The following is an 18,987-nucleotide window of genomic DNA, read 5'->3' as shown; positions in this document are numbered from 1 at the left end:
AGACTTCCCATTTCCTTTAAATAAGACCAAACAATAATGTCATCAGTGGGAGTTATTTGTTTTTGTTGTTGTTTTAGTTCTGATGCAGATCCACACTTGGTATTTGAAATGAAGGGAAGAGAACTAAGGACTCTTTTCTTGCCAAGGGAGACCAAAACACTTGTCTGTAGGTGACATTTAGTGTCATATTGTTTATTAAAATAGTTATTAGATAAACAGTCAGCAGTCTTTTTCTTGTTTCTTTTGGTTGATTGCAAGTTAATCATTCCAGAATTTGATCTTCTATCTTCCTGAAGACTAGTAGCTCTAGATGATACGTTTGATACTACTGGATCCTAGGAAGTTTTGTCTAACTTAACTTTATTGTTCTTCTCTTTGGTTTTTTGCCATTTGAGAAAAAAATTTGTTCCACTTTATTGATGTCTCTTTATAAAAGCTCTTTGCACAATGCTTGACATAAGTGCTCAGTAAACTGCTTCTTTCTTTTTGTAGAAGAAACAGGCTGAATTTCTACATAGTATTCAGTGTTTTCATGGCATGCGGAGAACTAATATTTAATAGTGCATGAGCGTTACATATTTTTATACCACTTGAATGTAAAGGATGAATAACTTCTGGCTCTCCTTTGCATTTCTAAATGATTTTTTAATCATTCCTAACCCATACTTTGAATCCTAATTGGAAGTAATTTTTCACTTGAGTAATTTTCAAAACAAAATACTTGAGTGATTTCATTTTTCTCTTTCCACCCTTATTTTCTGAAATTAGAACAAACATCAAATAATGACTAAGACAAGGTCTTTTTATGCGTGGAAAAGAAAATTCCTTGCAAATTATGATTATTAGCATGTGCTTTCTACTTATAAACTAATGCTGTTTTCCTTGTCCTTTTGTTTCACTGCTGCTTCAATCCTGATACACTTTGCTTCTTCCTGGTTTGGATTCTATTTGTTTGCTGCTCAATTATCCTGCCTTAAAAGCTTCTTGGTGATAGCAAAGATGTCCTTGGGCCATCAAGTAAGTAGTTAAAAGTTTGAATGGCATGTTTGCAGACGTGATAATATTTTGATATTGTACTAACAAAAGGTATATGGTATTTCCGTTTTGATTATTAAGTCTTCTACTGTGTTTTCAGGCATTGAAATATAAAGAATATAAATGATCATTCAGTACCCATCTGTTGTCAGTGTCCATCTGAGATTAATAGTGTTTGTGTACTTACATCTTAATTATCTAAAGATGGATTGTTTACTTAGTTATCTAATTTACCACTTATAAATTCTTAATTCCTAAATCATGAACTAATACTTTTTTATAGTATCCTTTCTACAATCATCACAAAGCACAGATCAGACTACTTTGAGGCTGGATAAGGTATAACAAATTCACTGCCATATGAATTGAGAAATACTGTTTTATTTTTGTCAGAACTTTTATATAATAGATAATCTGGTTATGAAAAAAATTATTTTCACTTTGGTAATTTCATAAGTGAAGCCTGTTTTATCTAGGGATTAGAAGCTGCATCCTTTAAATTTATGTCGTGAAAAAGCCTATTTTTGACTAGATACTATGCTAGCTTTGGGGAACACACAATGAGTAAAACATGTGCGTTGGCCTTAAGGATCATTATATACTAGTAGGAGAGTTAGACGCGTGAATACATAATTTCAAAGCTTTGTGACATATTAAATGTACTGATGTGAATGAAACTTCAGAGATCATTTAAATAAAGCATTAGCTTTTGTAGATAAAGAGTCTGAAGCTAAGATCTTAACTATACCCAAGGAGTTAGAATTGGTTACTAGTTTAGTAGTCATCTTCTGGTTTCAAAAATCAGAATAAAGCTATCATTTCAGTGAATTAAGTCTAACCAAATAATTAAAATATTCCTGCATTATATATCAAAGGTTTTAACTTTATTCAAGGCCCGTGTGGGAATTATCTTGATTCAGGAAGTTTTCGTATTTATTCCTAAATAATTGGTGTGACTGTTGCAAGTCAGTTCACTGCTTTGGGGCTCATTTTCCTCATTGGTTGGACCTAGCGAGATAATGGCAGCATCTCTTCTAGTTGTAAAATACTTCGGTCTAGATCAGTTACTGTTTGTCTCTAATAATGGATGTAGTATGTTTATAATTTTGTATTCTAAAGAGAGAAGTAATTTAAAGTAATATGCTAAAATTCCATTTTTATTCTAATTGTAACAATTCATAGTATTGAGTAGTTCATAGCATTGTTAGAGTAGTAAAATTTTAAAGTAGACCCTTCGCTGTTCACCTAAAACTACCACAACGTTAATTGGATATCCCCCAATACAAAACAAAAAACTAAAAAAAAAATTTTTGAAGTAGAAAAAGTATATGCATCCCAAAATGTTTTTGTTTTCTTGTTCAGCCTTACTTATGATACCTGGTAGATATTTTTAATGCATTTTTCAGTTACTTTAATTATCTCATGTATTTAAATGTTGACTTAGGTGAACTTACTGTCATTGCTGAACTTTAGAAATAGAATTGCATTTTTAATATCAGTTGAAGTGGTTCTTCTTAGGACCTGGGTTTTATAAATGGGGATCTTTAATTTCTACTTGAAATAGAAGACATTTATTATAGTTATATATTTTAAGCACATAAGCAGTAAAATATATAATGTATATTAGAGGTGAGTTTATATTGTAATTTATATATTAGAGTTTGTGTTGTACTCTGCCAACTATTAGAAGACTGTGGCTGTGTCATTTAATATAGACCACATATCATTTTGAGTGAAATGTAATTCTATTTAGTACTTCATTAGGATCTATACTACTGAGTGAAAAAACTATAAAGATACATAGCAACATATTTAAATTACTAATGTATTTGAGAAAAGGTATACCATCTTCTCTGTAAGGGGATATTTAGGATTTCTTCTAAGAGGTTATTTATGACTTTAAAAAGCTTAACTTCTTTTTAGTAGTTTTTACTTAGATTAAGGGCAAGAACCAGACTTTGCAGCTTGTAAAATTCTCCTGACTTTGTATTGATGAGTTAAATTTGAAAAGTAAAGAATGGTAGTTACAGAATCATATCCTCCTTAAAAGTGACTGCTGGTTTGTTAATTATATTACTGTGAATGATCCCAGTGTGATTAATTTCTATCTTAATATGGTATTCAGCAAAGTAGGCTGCTTTGCTTCGCTTGCTTTGCTTTGTTTTACTTCGTTATGAAGTGGGACCAGAAGAAGGCACTGTATGCTGTCTCTAGACAGGGAGGCGGTTGGTGAAATTACCAGAAACTTTTTTAGGATCCTGTAGTGATTCATTGGTCAAATATTGATCCAGGCATTTAGCAAGTATTTATTGTCAGTATTATGCCAAAGAATACAAGTGAAAAAAAGGTCACAACTTTCCCTGAGTTTATAAGCAAATGTTCTACTAGTGTGCAAATGATGCAGGGCATCAAAATGATTTTTATATTATGCAAATTTTCTGTATAGTTAATGTTTGTGAATGATGTAAGAAAAAACAAATAGAAAAATAGGCTTTCTGGTTTTTGTAAGGAAATATATTCTGTATGTTGCTATTTCTACAACTCCTCTCATTTCAAGGTTATCAAAATTATAAACAGTAATACCTCAGTCAGTAAGGAGTTAGCAAGAGGTGAATAGAACTAAATTTGTACTTGTATTTCTTTTTTTATATAGTCAAGTTATTTAAGACTTATATACGTGTGTCTTTCTGATGGAATACTAAAGCATGCTTTAATTGTGTTAGCTGTTCTCGTAATGTATTTAATATTTATTTCTCTATTTGTCCGCACTGAGTCTTAGCTGAGGCATGCACACTCTTAGTTGCTTGCATGTGGGATCCAGTTTCTGACCAAGCATTGAACCTGGGCCCCCTGCTTTGGGAGTGTGGAGTCTTAGCCCCTGGCCCACCAGGGAAGCCCCTTTATGGTGTGTTTAAAGTAGCCTTAAATGTACCAATACTACGAAGCATTATATGAAGCGTGTAAATTATGCACTCAAACAGTGAGTACAGACTGAACCCACTACTCACTTAAGAACTTGAATCTCACAGATGCCCCATGTCTGCCTGTCCTCCCAGGGTGGCGATTAATTTGTTGTTGTTGTTTTTTCATTGCTTTCTCAAAAATATATTTCTCTGGTTATTTTTAGGTTCCATATGTATCACTAGGTTTTTAATTTTACAAGAACGGTGTCATGCTGTCATCTTCTACAACTTGTTTTCTGTAGTTAATGGTGTGTTTCCAAGTTTGAGCCATGTTCCTGGGTATAGATAAAGAACATCTACTTTTACTGCTACATACTATTCCATTATATCCGTATACCACAGTATATGAATCAATATTGTTTCCAGTTTATGAATATTTATTTTGATTTTTGCCATTATGAACAGTGTTGCTGTGAACATTTTTTTTCTTGTCTTTTGGTGTACACATATAAGACTATTTCCAGGTTTAAAGCTAACAGTGGAATTTTTGGACCCATTAGAATATGCTAAAATTCAATGTTATAAGACCTAAGTGGTTTTCCAAAGTGCTTGTATCAGTTCATACTCTATCAGCAATGCTTATGTTGGCTCGCTGACCCTATCCTTGCCATCATTGGATAGTATCAGACTAATTTTTTTCAGTTTTACTGAGTGTAAAATATTTATTTCATTGTGATCTTGATTTGGTTTTTTCCCTTATTACTAAGGAGGATCAAAATCTTTTTGTACATTTATGGGCCAATTGCATTTCTTCTTCCATGAACTAATTGTTCATGTTTTCCTACCATTTTTCTTTAATTAAAAAAATTAATTGTTGTTTAATTGACATAAAACATTGTATTAGTTTCCAGTGTGCAATGTAATGATTCCATATTTGTATATATTATGAAGTGATAATCACAGTAAATTTACTTAGCATCCATCACCATAGATTGTTGCAGAGTTTTTTTTCCTTATGATGACAGCTTTTAAAACACAGTCTCGTAATAACCTCCAATGGAGAAGAATCAGAAAAAGAATATAGATAGGTATATAATGAGTCGCTTTGCTGCACACCTGAAACATTATAAATCAACTCTGCTTCAGTTGCCAGCCGAGCCACAAGGGAAGCTCCCCTGGTAGCTTAGCTGGTAAAGAATCCACCTACAATGCAGGAAACCCCGGTTCGATTCCTGGGTTGGGAAGATCCGCTGTGGAAGGACTGGCTACCCACTCTAGGGATAGGCTACCCACTCCAGTATCCTTGGGCTCAGCTGGTAAAGAATCTGCCTGCAGTGTGGGAGACCTGTGTTTGCTCTGTGGATTGGGAAGATGCCCCGGAGAAGGGAAAGCTTACCTGCCCACTCCAGTATTCTGGCCTGGAGGATTCCCAGGACTGTATAGTCCATGGGGCTGCAAATAGTTGAACATAACTGAGTGACTTTCACTCTCACACTTCAATTAAAAAAAAATTTACTATCTTAGCATATTTCAGATATGCAGTACAGTATTAACTCTAGCTGCCATACGGTACATTACATCCACATGACTTCTTTATTTCATAACTGGGAGTTTGTACTTTTTGACCCATTTTGCACAACCACAACCTGACCCCCCTCTCTGGCAAACCACCAATTTGTTCTCTGTATCTGTGAGCTCAGTTTTATGACTGAGTTGTATCCCACTGAATATATATACACCACATTTTCTTTACCCATTCTTCCATTGACGGATATTTAGGTTGTTTCCATATCTTGGCAGTTGTAGATAATGCTACAATGAACATGGACTGCATGTATCTTTTTCAAATTAGAGTTCTCATTTCATTTGGATAAATACCCAGAAGTAGAGCTGGTGGATCATATGGTAGTTCTAGGTTTACTTTTTGAGGAACCTCCATACTATTTTCCATAATGCCTGTACCAGTGTACATTCCCACCAACAGTGCTTAAGGGTTGCCTTATCGCTGCATCCTCATCAATACTTATCTTTTTAATAATAGCAGTTTTACCAGGTGGGAAGTGATTTTGATTTGCATTTCCCTGATGAATAGAATGTTGACCATCTTTTCATGTATACTTTGACTGTTGAGCTATGAGAGTTCTTTATATGTTTTGGATATTAACCCCTTACCAGATACACTATTTGCAAGCATTTTATGCCATTCATTGTATTGATGGTTTCCTTTGCTGTGCAGAAATGTTTTAGTCTGATGTAGTTTCAATTCTTTATTTTTGCCTTTATTGTCTTTTGGTGTCAAATCTAAAAGAATCATTGCCAAGACTAATGTCAGGGAGCTCACTTCTAGTTTTCTTCTAGGAATTTTATATCTTCAGGTCTTACATTTGAGGCTTTAAGCCATTTTGAGTTAATTTTTTTTGTAACAGCAAGATAGAGGTCCAGTTTGTTTCTCTTGTGTGTGGCTGTCCAGTTTTCCCAACAGTATATATTAAAGAGACTGGCCTTTTCCCTGTTGTATGTTTTTGGTGCCTTTGTCATAAATCAATTGACCATATACATGTAGGTTTATTTCTGGGCTCTCAGTTCTGTGCCATTGAGCCATGTGCCGTTTATGCAAGTGCCGCAGAGTTCTGATTCCCGTGGCTTTGTAATGTGATTTAAGATCAGGAAGCATGATGCCTCTCGTTCTGTTTTTCTTCAAGATGGCTTTGGCCATTTGGGGTCTTGTGTGATTCCGCACAAATGTTAGAATTGTTTTTTCTGTTTTTGTAAAAAAAAAAAAAAATTGCCATTGGAATCTTGAGAGGGGTTGCATTGTCTGTAGATTGCTTTGGGTAGTACAGACATTTTAATGTTATTCCTCCAGTCATCATATAGTATGCCTCTCCATCTGTGTCTGTCTTCTTCAGCCTCTTTCCTCAGGATCTCACAGTTTTCAGTGTACAGGTCTTCACCTCTTGGTTAAATTTACTCTTAGGCATTCTTTGTGATGCATTCCTGTCCCCCTATTTTTCTTTTGCCTTTTTGATCTTTTTCTAATTGATTTACAGGAATTTTTTTTAACATATTTTGGAGTCCAACTCTTCGTTAATTATATGTGTTACAAATCTTTTTTTTCCCCCAATTTCTTTTTATGTTTTGATTAGGTTAATTCTTAATCCCCCTGCCACCACCCTGTGCTTTCTTTATTGGTGTTTCATGTGTATTTTTAAGACAATCATTGCCTACCCCAAATTTATTTTCTCTTAAAAGTTTTCAAGTTTTACTTTTTTGCATTCATGGTTTCAGAGATTGCTCAGGCTTCTGTACAGACAATGAACTCTACCCAAGCAAGGAGCAAGATGATATAGGTCTGGAAACTATGTAGAAATATGCTGCTATGATCAGTGGAAAGGTAATGGTGTCTTGGAACAGGGTAGTAGTTGTGGAAGTGCACAGAAGTAGGAGGATTCCAGGTAAATTTTGAAGATAAAGATATCACAGATTGATAGAGTATGAAATGTGAGAGAAAGAGAAAAATCAAAGAATATACCTAAAGTTTTTGGCCTGAGAAAGTGGAAGAGGAGAATATTGATTCCATTAACAGATCGTAGAGAGGCAAATCTGGAGGATAAACAAAATAAAGACTATTCTGGATAAATTTGAGATGTGGTGATTATAAGGCAGGCAACTGATGTGTGAGTTTTTGAGTTTACGAGGAGATAAAAATTTAGTAGTCATCAGTGTAGGATGCTTTTTTATTAATTTGATGAGAAAATAAATTCTTTGTAATTTTACTTAGATGATAAGTGAGAGTATTTTTGAATTTTCACTTAAAAACTTAAGAGCTAAAATATAATTTTGAAAACTTTAGCACCATCAAGAGTATGTTAAAGATTATGTTAAAGATAATTTGTGTTTAAAATGTTAAGCAATTTTCCTTGAAAGATAACGGTGATTAAAAATGTCAGTCTAAGTTCTGGTTAAGTCTGAAATTACATCTAGATTGAAGACAGAATCATTCTCTCTCAGGATAAAGCTAAAGTTTTTGTAGACTGAAAGCACAGTTACATAAAAATTGAAGAATGGAGATCCTGGGGCACTGTGGACTTGCTCACTATTTGTCCTGCTCCTTCAATGAGTATTTTTTTCTTTTCTGTCCTCTCTGGAACTGGGCATCGCTTACCTCTATCAGTAGCTTGGTCAAATGGGTGAATAGAAGCCTTAAACACTATTTAGACTTAATGTTGGGGCAGCAAGCTTTTAAGAAACCAGACTTTTTAAAGAAACCAAATGGTCCTTTTTTAGAATCTTACCGGTATTAGTTTTAGGCAAGGCAATCTCTGAACCTCAAGTTCCCCCAACTTTAAAATAAGAATGACACCTACTTTCCATGAAAATTGGAAATTAGAGTAGAGATTTTAGTGCATATGAAATACTGTTTTGTGGCTCAGTTGGTAAAGAGTTCACCTGCAGTACAGAAGACCTGGGTTCAGTCCCTGGGTCAGGAGAACTCCTGGCGTAGGGAGTGGCACCCACTCCAGTATCCCTGCCTGGGCAGTCCCGTGGACGGAGGACCCTGGGGGGCGACAGTCCACGCAGTCAGAGTCCATGCAGGCCAGGCTCATCACGGAGCTGGGTACAACTCGGTGATGAGACCCCGCCACCATGCCATTTTATGCTGCTGTTGATCGCAGTACTTTCTCACTACCAGTGAGGTCGACTGTCTGTCCATATGTTCACTGACCATCTGTATGTCTTCTGCACTGTCTTTTGCTTATTGCTCTGTTGGCAAATATAGAGAGTCAGTAACACAATGAAAGGTTGATAGTAAACCTTGGAGTACCTTTCATTATCAGAATATGTATTTTCATTTTTATGAGATGTGTAACTTGTGTAATTTGATGCATGCCTATAAATTCCTCTTGAATTGACAGCAAACTAAAAATAAAATATTTATTAATTATTTACTAATTTAATTTATTAAAGTATTATTAAGGTATTGAGTTGGTAAAATGAATATAACCATTGAGGCTATGCCAGTCATAGTTCTAGTCCATGTTATTAACTATGCCACTATGCTGTTATGTAAATCTATGACTTAAGTACTAATTTTGTTTTTTCCTTCTTTCCTTGAGCTGTGGTAGCAAACAGTGACGATACTCAACACCTAACACCAGGAAAGATGAGTCAGCGCCAAGGGAAAGAGGCTTTTCCAACGCCAACCAAAGATTTGTATCAGCCATCTTTTAGTCCAGCAAGTCCTCACACCCCGGGTATGGAATTGTACTTTTAATGTTTCTTGTTGTTATTGATGGTGGGCTGTGTGTGTATGGTTTGTCTTGTTTTTTAGCGAGGTCTGTCCTTTGGTGGTGTATCATGACTTTTCTGCTTGACTATTTGGTTTGACAGAGGTTTATATTTGTTTTGTTCTGGTAACCCATAATACACTTGAAATGAGCGCATTTTGCTTTGGAGTACTTAAATTCTCTTTATATTCTCTAAAATATTTGGTTAGTTTTACCATTCTTTTAATTCAGTGATTTTCAAACTTTCTGGTCTCAGGACTCCTTTAATACTGTCAAAAATTACTGAAGACCCCAAAGAACTTTTATGTGGATTAATTAGCCTGTTGATACTTATTATATTATATATTAAAACTAAAACTTTAAAAAAATGTTTACTTTGTTTTTTGAATTAATGTATAGTTGATATACATATCAACTTAAACATATGGACTTCCCTGGTGGCTTAGTGGGTAAGTAGTCTGCCTGCAGTGTGGGAGAGCTGTGTTCAATCCCTGGCTTGGGAAGATCCCCTGGAGAGGGAAATGGCAACCCACTCCAGTAGTCTTGCCTGGAGAATCCCATGGACAGAGGTGGGCTACAGTCCATGGGGTCGCAAGGAGTCAGACACAACTGAGTGACTAACACTTTGCACACTTGATATATGTTATGTATGTTACAGGTGTAAGTATAGTGAGTCACAGTTTTTAAGGATTATACTCCTTTTATGTGCTGTGCTGTGCTTGGTCACTCAGTCGTGCCCCAGTCTTTGCGACCCCATGGACTGTAGCCCACCAGACTCCTCTGACCATGGGGATTCTCCAGGCAAGAATACTGGAGTGGGTTGCCATGCTCTCCTCCAGGGGATCTTCCCAACTCAGGGATCGAACTCAGGTGTCCCACATTGCAGGTGGATTCTTTACCATTTGATCCACCAGGGAAGCCCAATAATACTGGAGTAGGTAGTCTGTCCCACTCCAGGAATCTTCCTGACTCAGGAATTGAACCGGGATCTCCTGCATTGCAGGGGGATTCTTTACCAGCTGATCTGCCAGGGAAGCCCATACTCCATTTATAGTTATTATAAAATATCAGTTACATTCTCTGTGTTGTATGATACAGCCTTGTAGCTTATTTTGTACAGAATAGTTTGTTTAAAATGCTTACCCTTAATTCATTTCAGATTACAGTAATAAACTTATTACAGGCTAATATGAATAACATAGTTTTATGAAAAATAACTGACCCCCCCCTCCCCACCAGAGAAAAGTTGAGTGAGAATGAGAAGAGTGGTATTCTTTTCCTTCAAGGTCCCACAGCCTTGCCCCTGTTGTCATTTTGGGCTGGATAATTCTTTGTTGAGGGGAGCTGTCCTGTGCATTGCAGGATATTTAGCAGCATTCTTGACCTCTGTGCAGTAGATGCCAATAGCAATTTTCCTGGATGTGACAACTAATTAGCCCCAGATCTTGACAGATGTCCCTTGCAGGACAAAATTGTTTCTGGCTGAGAACTACTGTTTTACATTTTTTGCACATCTCTTTAATTTATGTCTAGCTTTATCAAGGATGTTTGTCAGTGGAACCAACCCTCTTTTAGTGCCAGTGCGTGGCAGTGAAGAAGTCCGTGATGACTGCTCCGGTCAGCTGCCTCTGCTCTGATGTGGGCCAAGGGGCCAGTGGCCTCCTCTAGCACTGCTTTTGCGCTGCTAGTGACAACGTCAGCACAGTAAAACAGTATTATGGAACTGGTTTTGACCTTGCAGACCTTTTGAAAGTGTCTTGGAAACTTCCAGTGATTATGATAATTTCTAATTCATAATTGATATATTTTATATATTGGATTCTGTTTCTTAGCTGAAGTTTATATGATCAAATGCTTTGAACTCTCCTTATCAGTTATAACTGGGGGTAAGGCATCTGCTTTTAAAACTGAGAACTTAAATTTGGTATTTAAAAGCCAATACATACTTACATTATCAAACTTTTTAAAATTAATTATTTTAATTGGAGGATACTTTACAATATTGTGATGGTTTTGCCATACATCGACATGAATCAGCCATGGGTGAGTCTTAAGTGTTATGTTACACTGTCTGCATAATTAGTCGGGTTTTGGTGTTGTTACTGTGTGAATTATCCCTTGGAGTAGGCTTTAGTTACTTCTTTTTAAATGAGTATTAACTGGTTGATTGTAAGTTACATGACCATTTTCTAATTTACTCCAGTAGAAAATGTTTTTCTAGTCAAGTATTAGATGGAAACATTTTTACATAACATTGTAAAAAAAATTGTAACATAAAATTCTGGAAGGATGCAATTTATGTGATTTTTTTTTTTTTTTTTTTGGTTCTATGCACCAGAATTTTGACTGTAATAAATATGGTTCATCTGTTTCATGTATCTGTCTACTAGAATATTTAGAGAAATTATTTAACTTGAAATTTAATGAAACAACAAAAGGGTTAGTTACTAAAGCTTCTTGTATTTATATGCATCATGAACATTTTCAGACAAGCAGGGAGTTTGTGAGAATAATGCAGTTAACACTAATAAACCCATTGGGTAGATGTAAGAAATTATTAACCTTCTGTTGTATTTTATTTATTTGGGAGTGGGGCTGGAATATTTGGAGTAAATCATAGACCTCATGATGTTCTACCCCCAAATACTTAATCCATCTCTAAAATTTAAGAATATTTTCTTACATAACATTAAAACCTTTATTAGGTCTAACAAAATTAATGATAATTATTTAATATAAGCTAATACCTAGTTTTGGAGAAGGAAATGGCAACCCACTCCAGTACTCTTGCCTGGAAAATCCCATGGACAGAGAAGCCTGGTAGGCTACAGTCCATGGGGTCACAAAGAGTCGGACACGACTGAGCGACTTCACTTTCTTTAATACCTCAGTTCAGTTCAGTCGCTCAGTCTTATCCGACTCTGCAACCCCATGAATTGCAGCATGCCAGGCCTCCCTATCCATCACCAACTCCCGGAGTTTACTCAAACTCATGTCCATCGAGTCGGTGATGTCATCCAGCCATCTCATCCTCAGTCGTCCCCTTCTCCTCCTGCCCCCAATCCCTCCCAGCATCAGGGTCTTTTCCAGTGAATCAACTCTTCGTATGAGGTGGCCAAAGTATTGGAGTTTCAGCTTCAGCGTCAGTCCTTCCATTGAACACCCAGGACTGATCTCCTTCAGGATGGACTGGTTGGATCTCCTTTCAGTGCAAAGGACTCTCAAGAGTCTTTTTCAACACCACAGTTCAAAAGCATCAATTTTTCGGCACTCAGCTTTCTTCACAGTCCCAACTGTCACATCCATACACGACCACTGGAAAAACCATAGCCATGACTAGATGGACCTTTGTTGGCAAAGTAATGTCTCTGCTTTTATATATGCTATCTAGGTTGGTCATAACTTTCCTTCCAAAGAGTAAGTGTCTTTTAATTTCATGGCTGCAATCACCATCTGCAGTGATTTTGGAGCCCCCCAAAATAAAGTCAGTCACTGTTTCCACTGGTTCCCCATCTATTTGCCATGAAGTGTTGGGGCCAGATGCCATGATCTTAGTTTTCTGAATGTTGAGCTTTAAGCCAACTTTTTCACTCTCCTCTTTCACTTTCATCAAGAGGCTTTTTAGTTCCTCTTCACTTTCTGCCATAAGGGTGGTGTCATCTGCATATTTGAGATTATTGATATTTCTCCCGGCAATCTTGATTCCAGCTTGTGCTTCTTCCAGCCCAGTGTTTCTCATGATGTACTCTGCATATAAGTTAAATAAGCAGGGTGACAATATACAGCCTTGACGTATTCCTTAGGGGTTAAAAAATAGTGATTTTTTTCTAATTGTATCATTCCTTTTACATTTGTTATTGAAGTTTTTCTGTAAGAAGGAGATCTCACTTATCTTAAGGCTTCATAGTAAACATTGGAATATAGTTCCTGTAGGAAAGTCAGGATAAATGGTTCTTGCCTCCTAAGCACTAGTTTTTAGATTAAAGAGAAGACATAAGGTACTTCTGGGGATGACAGATTTTTTTGGCTTAAAAATTTTTTTTAATATCATAAAGAAGTCACACATTTTAATAAAGTAGTTATGCTTCAGTCACTAGTAAAGTGAAGATAATAATAGTATCTGTATATCACATAAGATTTTTATAAGGCTTAAAATGAGTTAATAAATACAAAAAGCTTAGAACATAGCCTGGTAAATGAATACCACTCAGGATAGCTGATGAATAACTATAATAATAACCACAACAATTATTACTATTATTATTTTAAATAAATGAGTTTGAGTTGAAGGGTGATATTTTGACCTTTGCTACACTTCAGTGTCTTATAGAAGCTTGTTTGGAAATTCTTTTAGTATGGATGGCCATGTACAACCTCTAATTTTTGCATTTACATTAGCCGTAGGGTTAAATGTATCTTGATTTACACCTAAACGTTCTTGGGTAAGTTATGGGTAAATTAATATTTATAGTGTGAATTACATATTGAATGTACTGCTTTGTTAAAGCCAGCTTATTGGGTTTTTGTAATGCGCAATATCTCCCCCTGGTTTAGCATGATTCCATATGATAGTTTTCAGAAGTGAGAGATATGTTTAAAATAAGATAAACCCATTAACTCTTGCTTATTGTGAAGACAGATAGTTGGAAATTAACATATATCTAGAAAATCTCTTTGCTACATCTGCCATAACTCAAGTATTATACTCTAGATCAGTATTTCAGTTTCTGAATGGCAAGAAATAGAATTCCAAACGCTTCTTAATAGTGAGAATGACTAGAATCCCCCATGTCTCTTCTGTGCTGTCCACATGCATTAACTCCTGGAATTCTTACAAGGACCTGATGGTATATAAAATCATTCTCCCTGTTTCACAAATGAGGACGCTGAGCAGCTGGTAGGGAAATTGCCTTGCCCCAGTTTACATGCTTTGTATGTAGTAGGGCGAAAACTTGAACCTAGGTATAATGACAGTTTTATATTTTTAAGGTTTCAGTCAATTTAGTCATTAGATTTTTTGAGGCTAAAATTTTCCAAACCTTAAACCTGGCACCTGTGTCTTGATATAACCCCATTATGTGTACAATGCTTTATGTGAAGTTTAATTTTTTTTCCCTTTCTTTTGAGTAATATCTAGGAGTACAGTTATGAAATCATGTGTGTTTTACTTTATAAGAAGTGGCCTGTTTTCTAGAGTAGTTATGACATTTTACATTTCTCTCAGCAGTGTATGAGGATTTCAGTTGCTTTATATCTTTGGTCTTTTTTATTTTAGCCATTCTAGTGGGTGTATAGTAATATCACATTGTGATTTTAATTTGTGTTTCCCTTTTGACTAAGTGTGGAACATCTTTTCATATGCTCATTGGCCACTTATATATCTGAAGTGTCAGATTAGAATTTTTGCCCATTTAAAAATTTGGCTTGCTTGCTTGTCTTACTGAATTTTAAGAGTTTTAAAAATATATTTCAGCCTCCTCCTTTGCTAACTGTATATGTTACGTTTTCCTCCAGCCTTGGCATGCCTTTTCATTGTCTAAATGACTTCTTTCAAAGAACAGATGTTTTTAATTTTGATGAAATTCAATTTATCAGTGTTCCCCCATAACTCAAGCTTCCCCCCCTCCAATTAAAGAAATCTTTGTCTATCCTAAAGTTTCAAAGAACATTTTTTTTTTGTAATTTCTTCTAGAAGTGTTAGAGTGTCACAGCTTTGGTCTTTATCTTCATTTTCCTTCTTGACTATCATCGTCTTAGGTCAGGTTCTTATTATTCTACACCTACATTATTTAGTACCACAGTATTCTAACTTCTCTTAGGGCTTTGCCCTCCAATAACCAGGCTCATCTTTCTTAACAAGACAACCAAACAGAAAATTATTGTTACTTGGTAAGGTGAGACTGTGATAAGATTAGGGTTTTATGGATGTATGTGGGCAGAGAACACATGGATCCAATGAAGTAGGTCTCTTAGGGAAATGATATGAATAAATGGAAACAGAAAATTATAAATGAAAATACAAATCTTTATTATTCAAGCTTGTAACTGAAAACTTCGTTAGGTGTCTGCATTTATGACACTCCCATTCTCAGAAAGTCGGTGGCTGACTGTTGCCTGGTGCAGTGGCTCCTAGGTCTGGCTGTGTCTGAGAATCACCTGGAGCTTTCTTTGATTAGATGCAGATTCTACTCCAACCTTGCAGAGTCTCTCGGGTGAGGCTGTGCGCTTATAAAGCTCTCCAGGGTATCTGGTACAGCAGCATTTGGATCAGCAAGCAGAAACTCACACTAAAGAGCATAAATTACAGATTTTGTAACATTGTAGTCAGCGCTCTTAGTGTTTCTGATCTTATTCTTCCCTTCCAATTTCATTCTGTGTTTTTCCCATCATGAATTCAGCTGGATGACTTTCTTCCGTGTTCCCCAAAGACTATGCTTCTGCTTCTCTGTTGTGGAGTGCCCTCTCCCCAGTGCTGATCTCCGGTGGTCCAGTGGTTGGGAGTCCGCCCGCCAGCGCAGGGAACGTGAGTGTGATCCCTGCTTGGGGAAGGTTCCATGCTCCACGGGGCAGCTAAGCCCACAGCCTAGAGACTGTGCTACACAACAGAGGAGTCGCTGCAACGAGAAGCCCACACGCCGCAACTTGAGAGAGCCCAAACGTAGCAAAGACCCAGTGCAGCCAAAACTAAATAAGTAAACACAATGTTGAATTCTTCTCAGTTCCCAGGGTGCAGGAAAAATGGCCTCGAAATAAAGATCAGATCAAGAGTGCTTCTGTAAGATTTTTTTGGTTGAGACCTCAGATTTACAGTGCCTCTCAGCAAGACAGGAGCACTTCAAGAAAAAGAACAGGTGACAGAAAGATTTGTTGTAAGATGAGACATTTGAGCACATTCAGACATTGAAAGGATAAAGTCAGTAAAGAGATATACTATAGGAGGAAGCCAGGAGAATCAATAAGGCAGGTTTTCTGAGAAGGCGGCAGGGATGGAGTCAGGTGTGAAGATTTAGGGGTTGACTGGACTAGGAATCCAGCTAGAAAGTGGACGACCCACAGTAGTGGGTGTGCTAACTAATGTTGAGGTTGGTGTCAGCTTGACCTAGTATGGGATTTTCTCCTGTAATGGTAGGCTTTGCTAGGGGTGTGCAATGAAAGGATGGTGGCAGAGTCAGTATGGGACACTGGTAAGGGAGGGGAGGCTTAGCGGATGAGTTTGGCGAACTGCTTTGGTGGAGGGGGTAGAATCTATCGGAGGAAATGCCGGAATCAGTGGGCAGCTGAGGAGCACTGTGCAAGTAAGTGGCTGCAGGGGCAAGGGCTCTCTTAGAGATGAATACAGAACTGATAAAACCAACAGGGCTAATGTAAAAGGAAGAGAATTGTTGAGAGAAAAGAAATGCATGTGGATGTGTTGATATATATTCCCCCATGCCTAGCACAGTGCCTGGAACATAAGCACTTGTGCGTTTGTGAGTTAATAAGTATCTTTATTGAGCACCTCTTATGTGCTGCTCCCTGCCATTGTGAAGCTTACGGCTCACATTTTAATGAGTAAGTGAAGTTTTGGAGATGATCTTCATGTGTTAGAAGCCCTTCTCTGACATGAACCCTGCATGTATTATTCCTGTGTTTGCTGACAAGAGAGAGTGGATGACCAGGCAAATACATAGGTAGATGGATTTATTTTTTTAATTTCAAATGGCATTTGTTTTGGTGGTATTTCCTGGACTCATACTAATAACTGCCATTTATCAAGCACTTACTGAGTTTGACTATTGAAAGTTTTATATGCCAACTTATATTTAACTTTTGAAACAACCCCACAAGATATAAACACAATTACAATGTCTGCTTTATCAGTGAGACAGTTGAAAATGAGGGATGTTAAGAAATTTGTTCAAATTCACAAAACTAGTAAATGTCAGAGGCAGGTTTCAAATTCAGGACCATCCAAGCCCATGGTGTTTGTTTATTCTACTGTACTGGAGTGAATTACAGATGAGCTGTTTTCTTTTTGTTTTATACATGGTATGATGGTAGAAATTTGTGAGTACTTTAGAATGGCAAAGATTCTCATTGTTTTCTGACTGAGTCTCCTTTATACATGTTGATTCGTACCCATTTAATATGGGTCACTTTCCCTTAAAAATAGCTTGTTTTGTTTTTTTTTTTTTTTTTTGCAGTGTGGTTTCCTTCCATCACTTCAAGTTTTTGTTTGGTTGGTTTTTTGGAGAAACTAGGGAGACTCTGGGTGTCCTTACTAAAGCTCAATATATTATTTTATTTCTTATATGTTTAGATTAAGATGTTGAATCAGGTTATTCTAAAAATTGTGCATTTGCCAGATTTTTTTCCCAGTTTGAAGACTAAGTACTAGTTTATTTCAAGTAGTTTTGAGTATTACTACAGTCTCTTGAGTAGGATGATATTTGTTTCACGCTGATTTGAGGGTAATGTATTTTGACCGTTTATCAAGAAAGACAGACTTGTAGTCAGTCAGGCTTGCTGTCTCCCTTATCCCCTGTGCTTGTGAATAAGGACGATTCTGCAGCAGCCTGGAGACTAAATTATAGCTTATCTTACAGCTGGATGTTCTTTTCCCTCTAGATCATGTTTGAGATTATTATCAAAACTGGATGAATTCCTAACTTTTATCTTGTAGCTGCCCTTGTTTCTTTGGTCATAAAAAGCTCTTTTCATGCTTTTATTTTTAAAAAACCATCTTTCAATTATAGTGCTCTGTGGGAGAATATAAAATGTTGCCATGCCAAAATTTATATGAATCCATTTCAAGCTAATTTTGTGTTTGAAGTTTTAAAACTAGAAGTTTTACCAGTTTTATCAAAGTTAATTTAAGCCATGTTTGGTTCATCTAGGCTTGAATTAAAATGTCTACACTTAGTACTGTGTTTCTCTTATCCTTTAGTAAATCTTCTTAAACCTGTGAAGTCCCTTCACCTTAAGTGCTCTGGCAGTATTGAATGTGACATGCTGGGTCTATATCTAATATTTCTGACTTTAAGAGAGAGTTTACTATTGTTTAGATGTCATACAGATTTCCCAAGGTGACGGTTGGAAACACTGCTGGTATAATCTCAGGTGACTAGCACAGAGCAGCTTCATTAGAGTGGCTCACAGACACAAGGAGACCTAGAATTCAGTTTCCTCCATGAACCGAAGCAGTTCCTCCTTCCTTGGTAAGACATTTCTAGGATCAGTTCTGAAACTATATGAGACCATACACACATAGCAGGTGTGTTCCTGAATATATGTCTTATATTTCATGAAAATTGTTTTGCCTGAAAGAAAACTTGAATTTGTTCCCCACCCCCACTTTCTTTTTTCCCCTACATGCTGTGCTTTGGTCGATGGTTTTCCTTAGGAAGAGTATAAATTAGAGGCTATATTGATTTTCTCCTCTTAAGTTTCTGAGCCCTAAATAAGTTAGACTTCCAAAGTTATATCTTAAGACATAGTTGTTCTCTGCTTTGAAATTCCTTGTGTTTGGGTAATTGCTTCATAGAGCTATGAAAGTACCTATTATGTAATGAAAGAGGAATATCTGGCAAGTTAAGAAAATTAGAATAAAATATTTTTATAAATCTCTCTTGTGAAATGTTGCAGTATCTGTATTCTTCAACTGTTCCCACAGGGAAGTATGAATACTTTGAAATAATTTGTTGACAAGTGAGAATGAATAATTCAGCCTTGTTTAGGCATCTTTACAAAGATAAGAAAGTCTGTCTTATCCTTGCCAGGCC

General features: G+C 36.5%; 1 protein-coding gene across 7 annotated transcripts in view; it reads left to right on the top strand.

The window, feature by feature from the left end:
• OSBPL8 (oxysterol binding protein like 8) overlaps window positions 1-18,987 on the top strand; it is a 162,423-nt gene that overhangs the window by 78,562 nt on the left and 64,874 nt on the right. For 3 of the 7 annotated variants that reach the window (XM_020886126.2, XM_070454231.1, XM_020886127.2), the window contains 2 exons: window positions 981-1,017; window positions 9,056-9,193. In XM_020886126.2, the coding sequence (XP_020741785.1) occupies window positions 981-1,017; window positions 9,056-9,193 (175 nt within the window). Of the gene's footprint in view, window positions 1-97; window positions 167-980; window positions 1,018-9,055; window positions 9,194-18,987 lie in introns of those variants that run through there. The other 4 variants (XM_020886131.2, XM_070454232.1, XM_020886132.2 and 1 more) reach the window with 4 other exon arrangements.

The sequence above is a fragment of the Odocoileus virginianus genome, chromosome 24 (genome assembly GCF_023699985.2).
Source record: "Odocoileus virginianus isolate 20LAN1187 ecotype Illinois chromosome 24, Ovbor_1.2, whole genome shotgun sequence".
Lineage (NCBI taxonomy): Eukaryota > Metazoa > Chordata > Mammalia > Artiodactyla > Cervidae > Odocoileus > Odocoileus virginianus.
The sequence above is the reverse complement of the archived record's forward strand: the minus strand, read 5'-3'. Positions and strand labels throughout refer to the sequence as shown.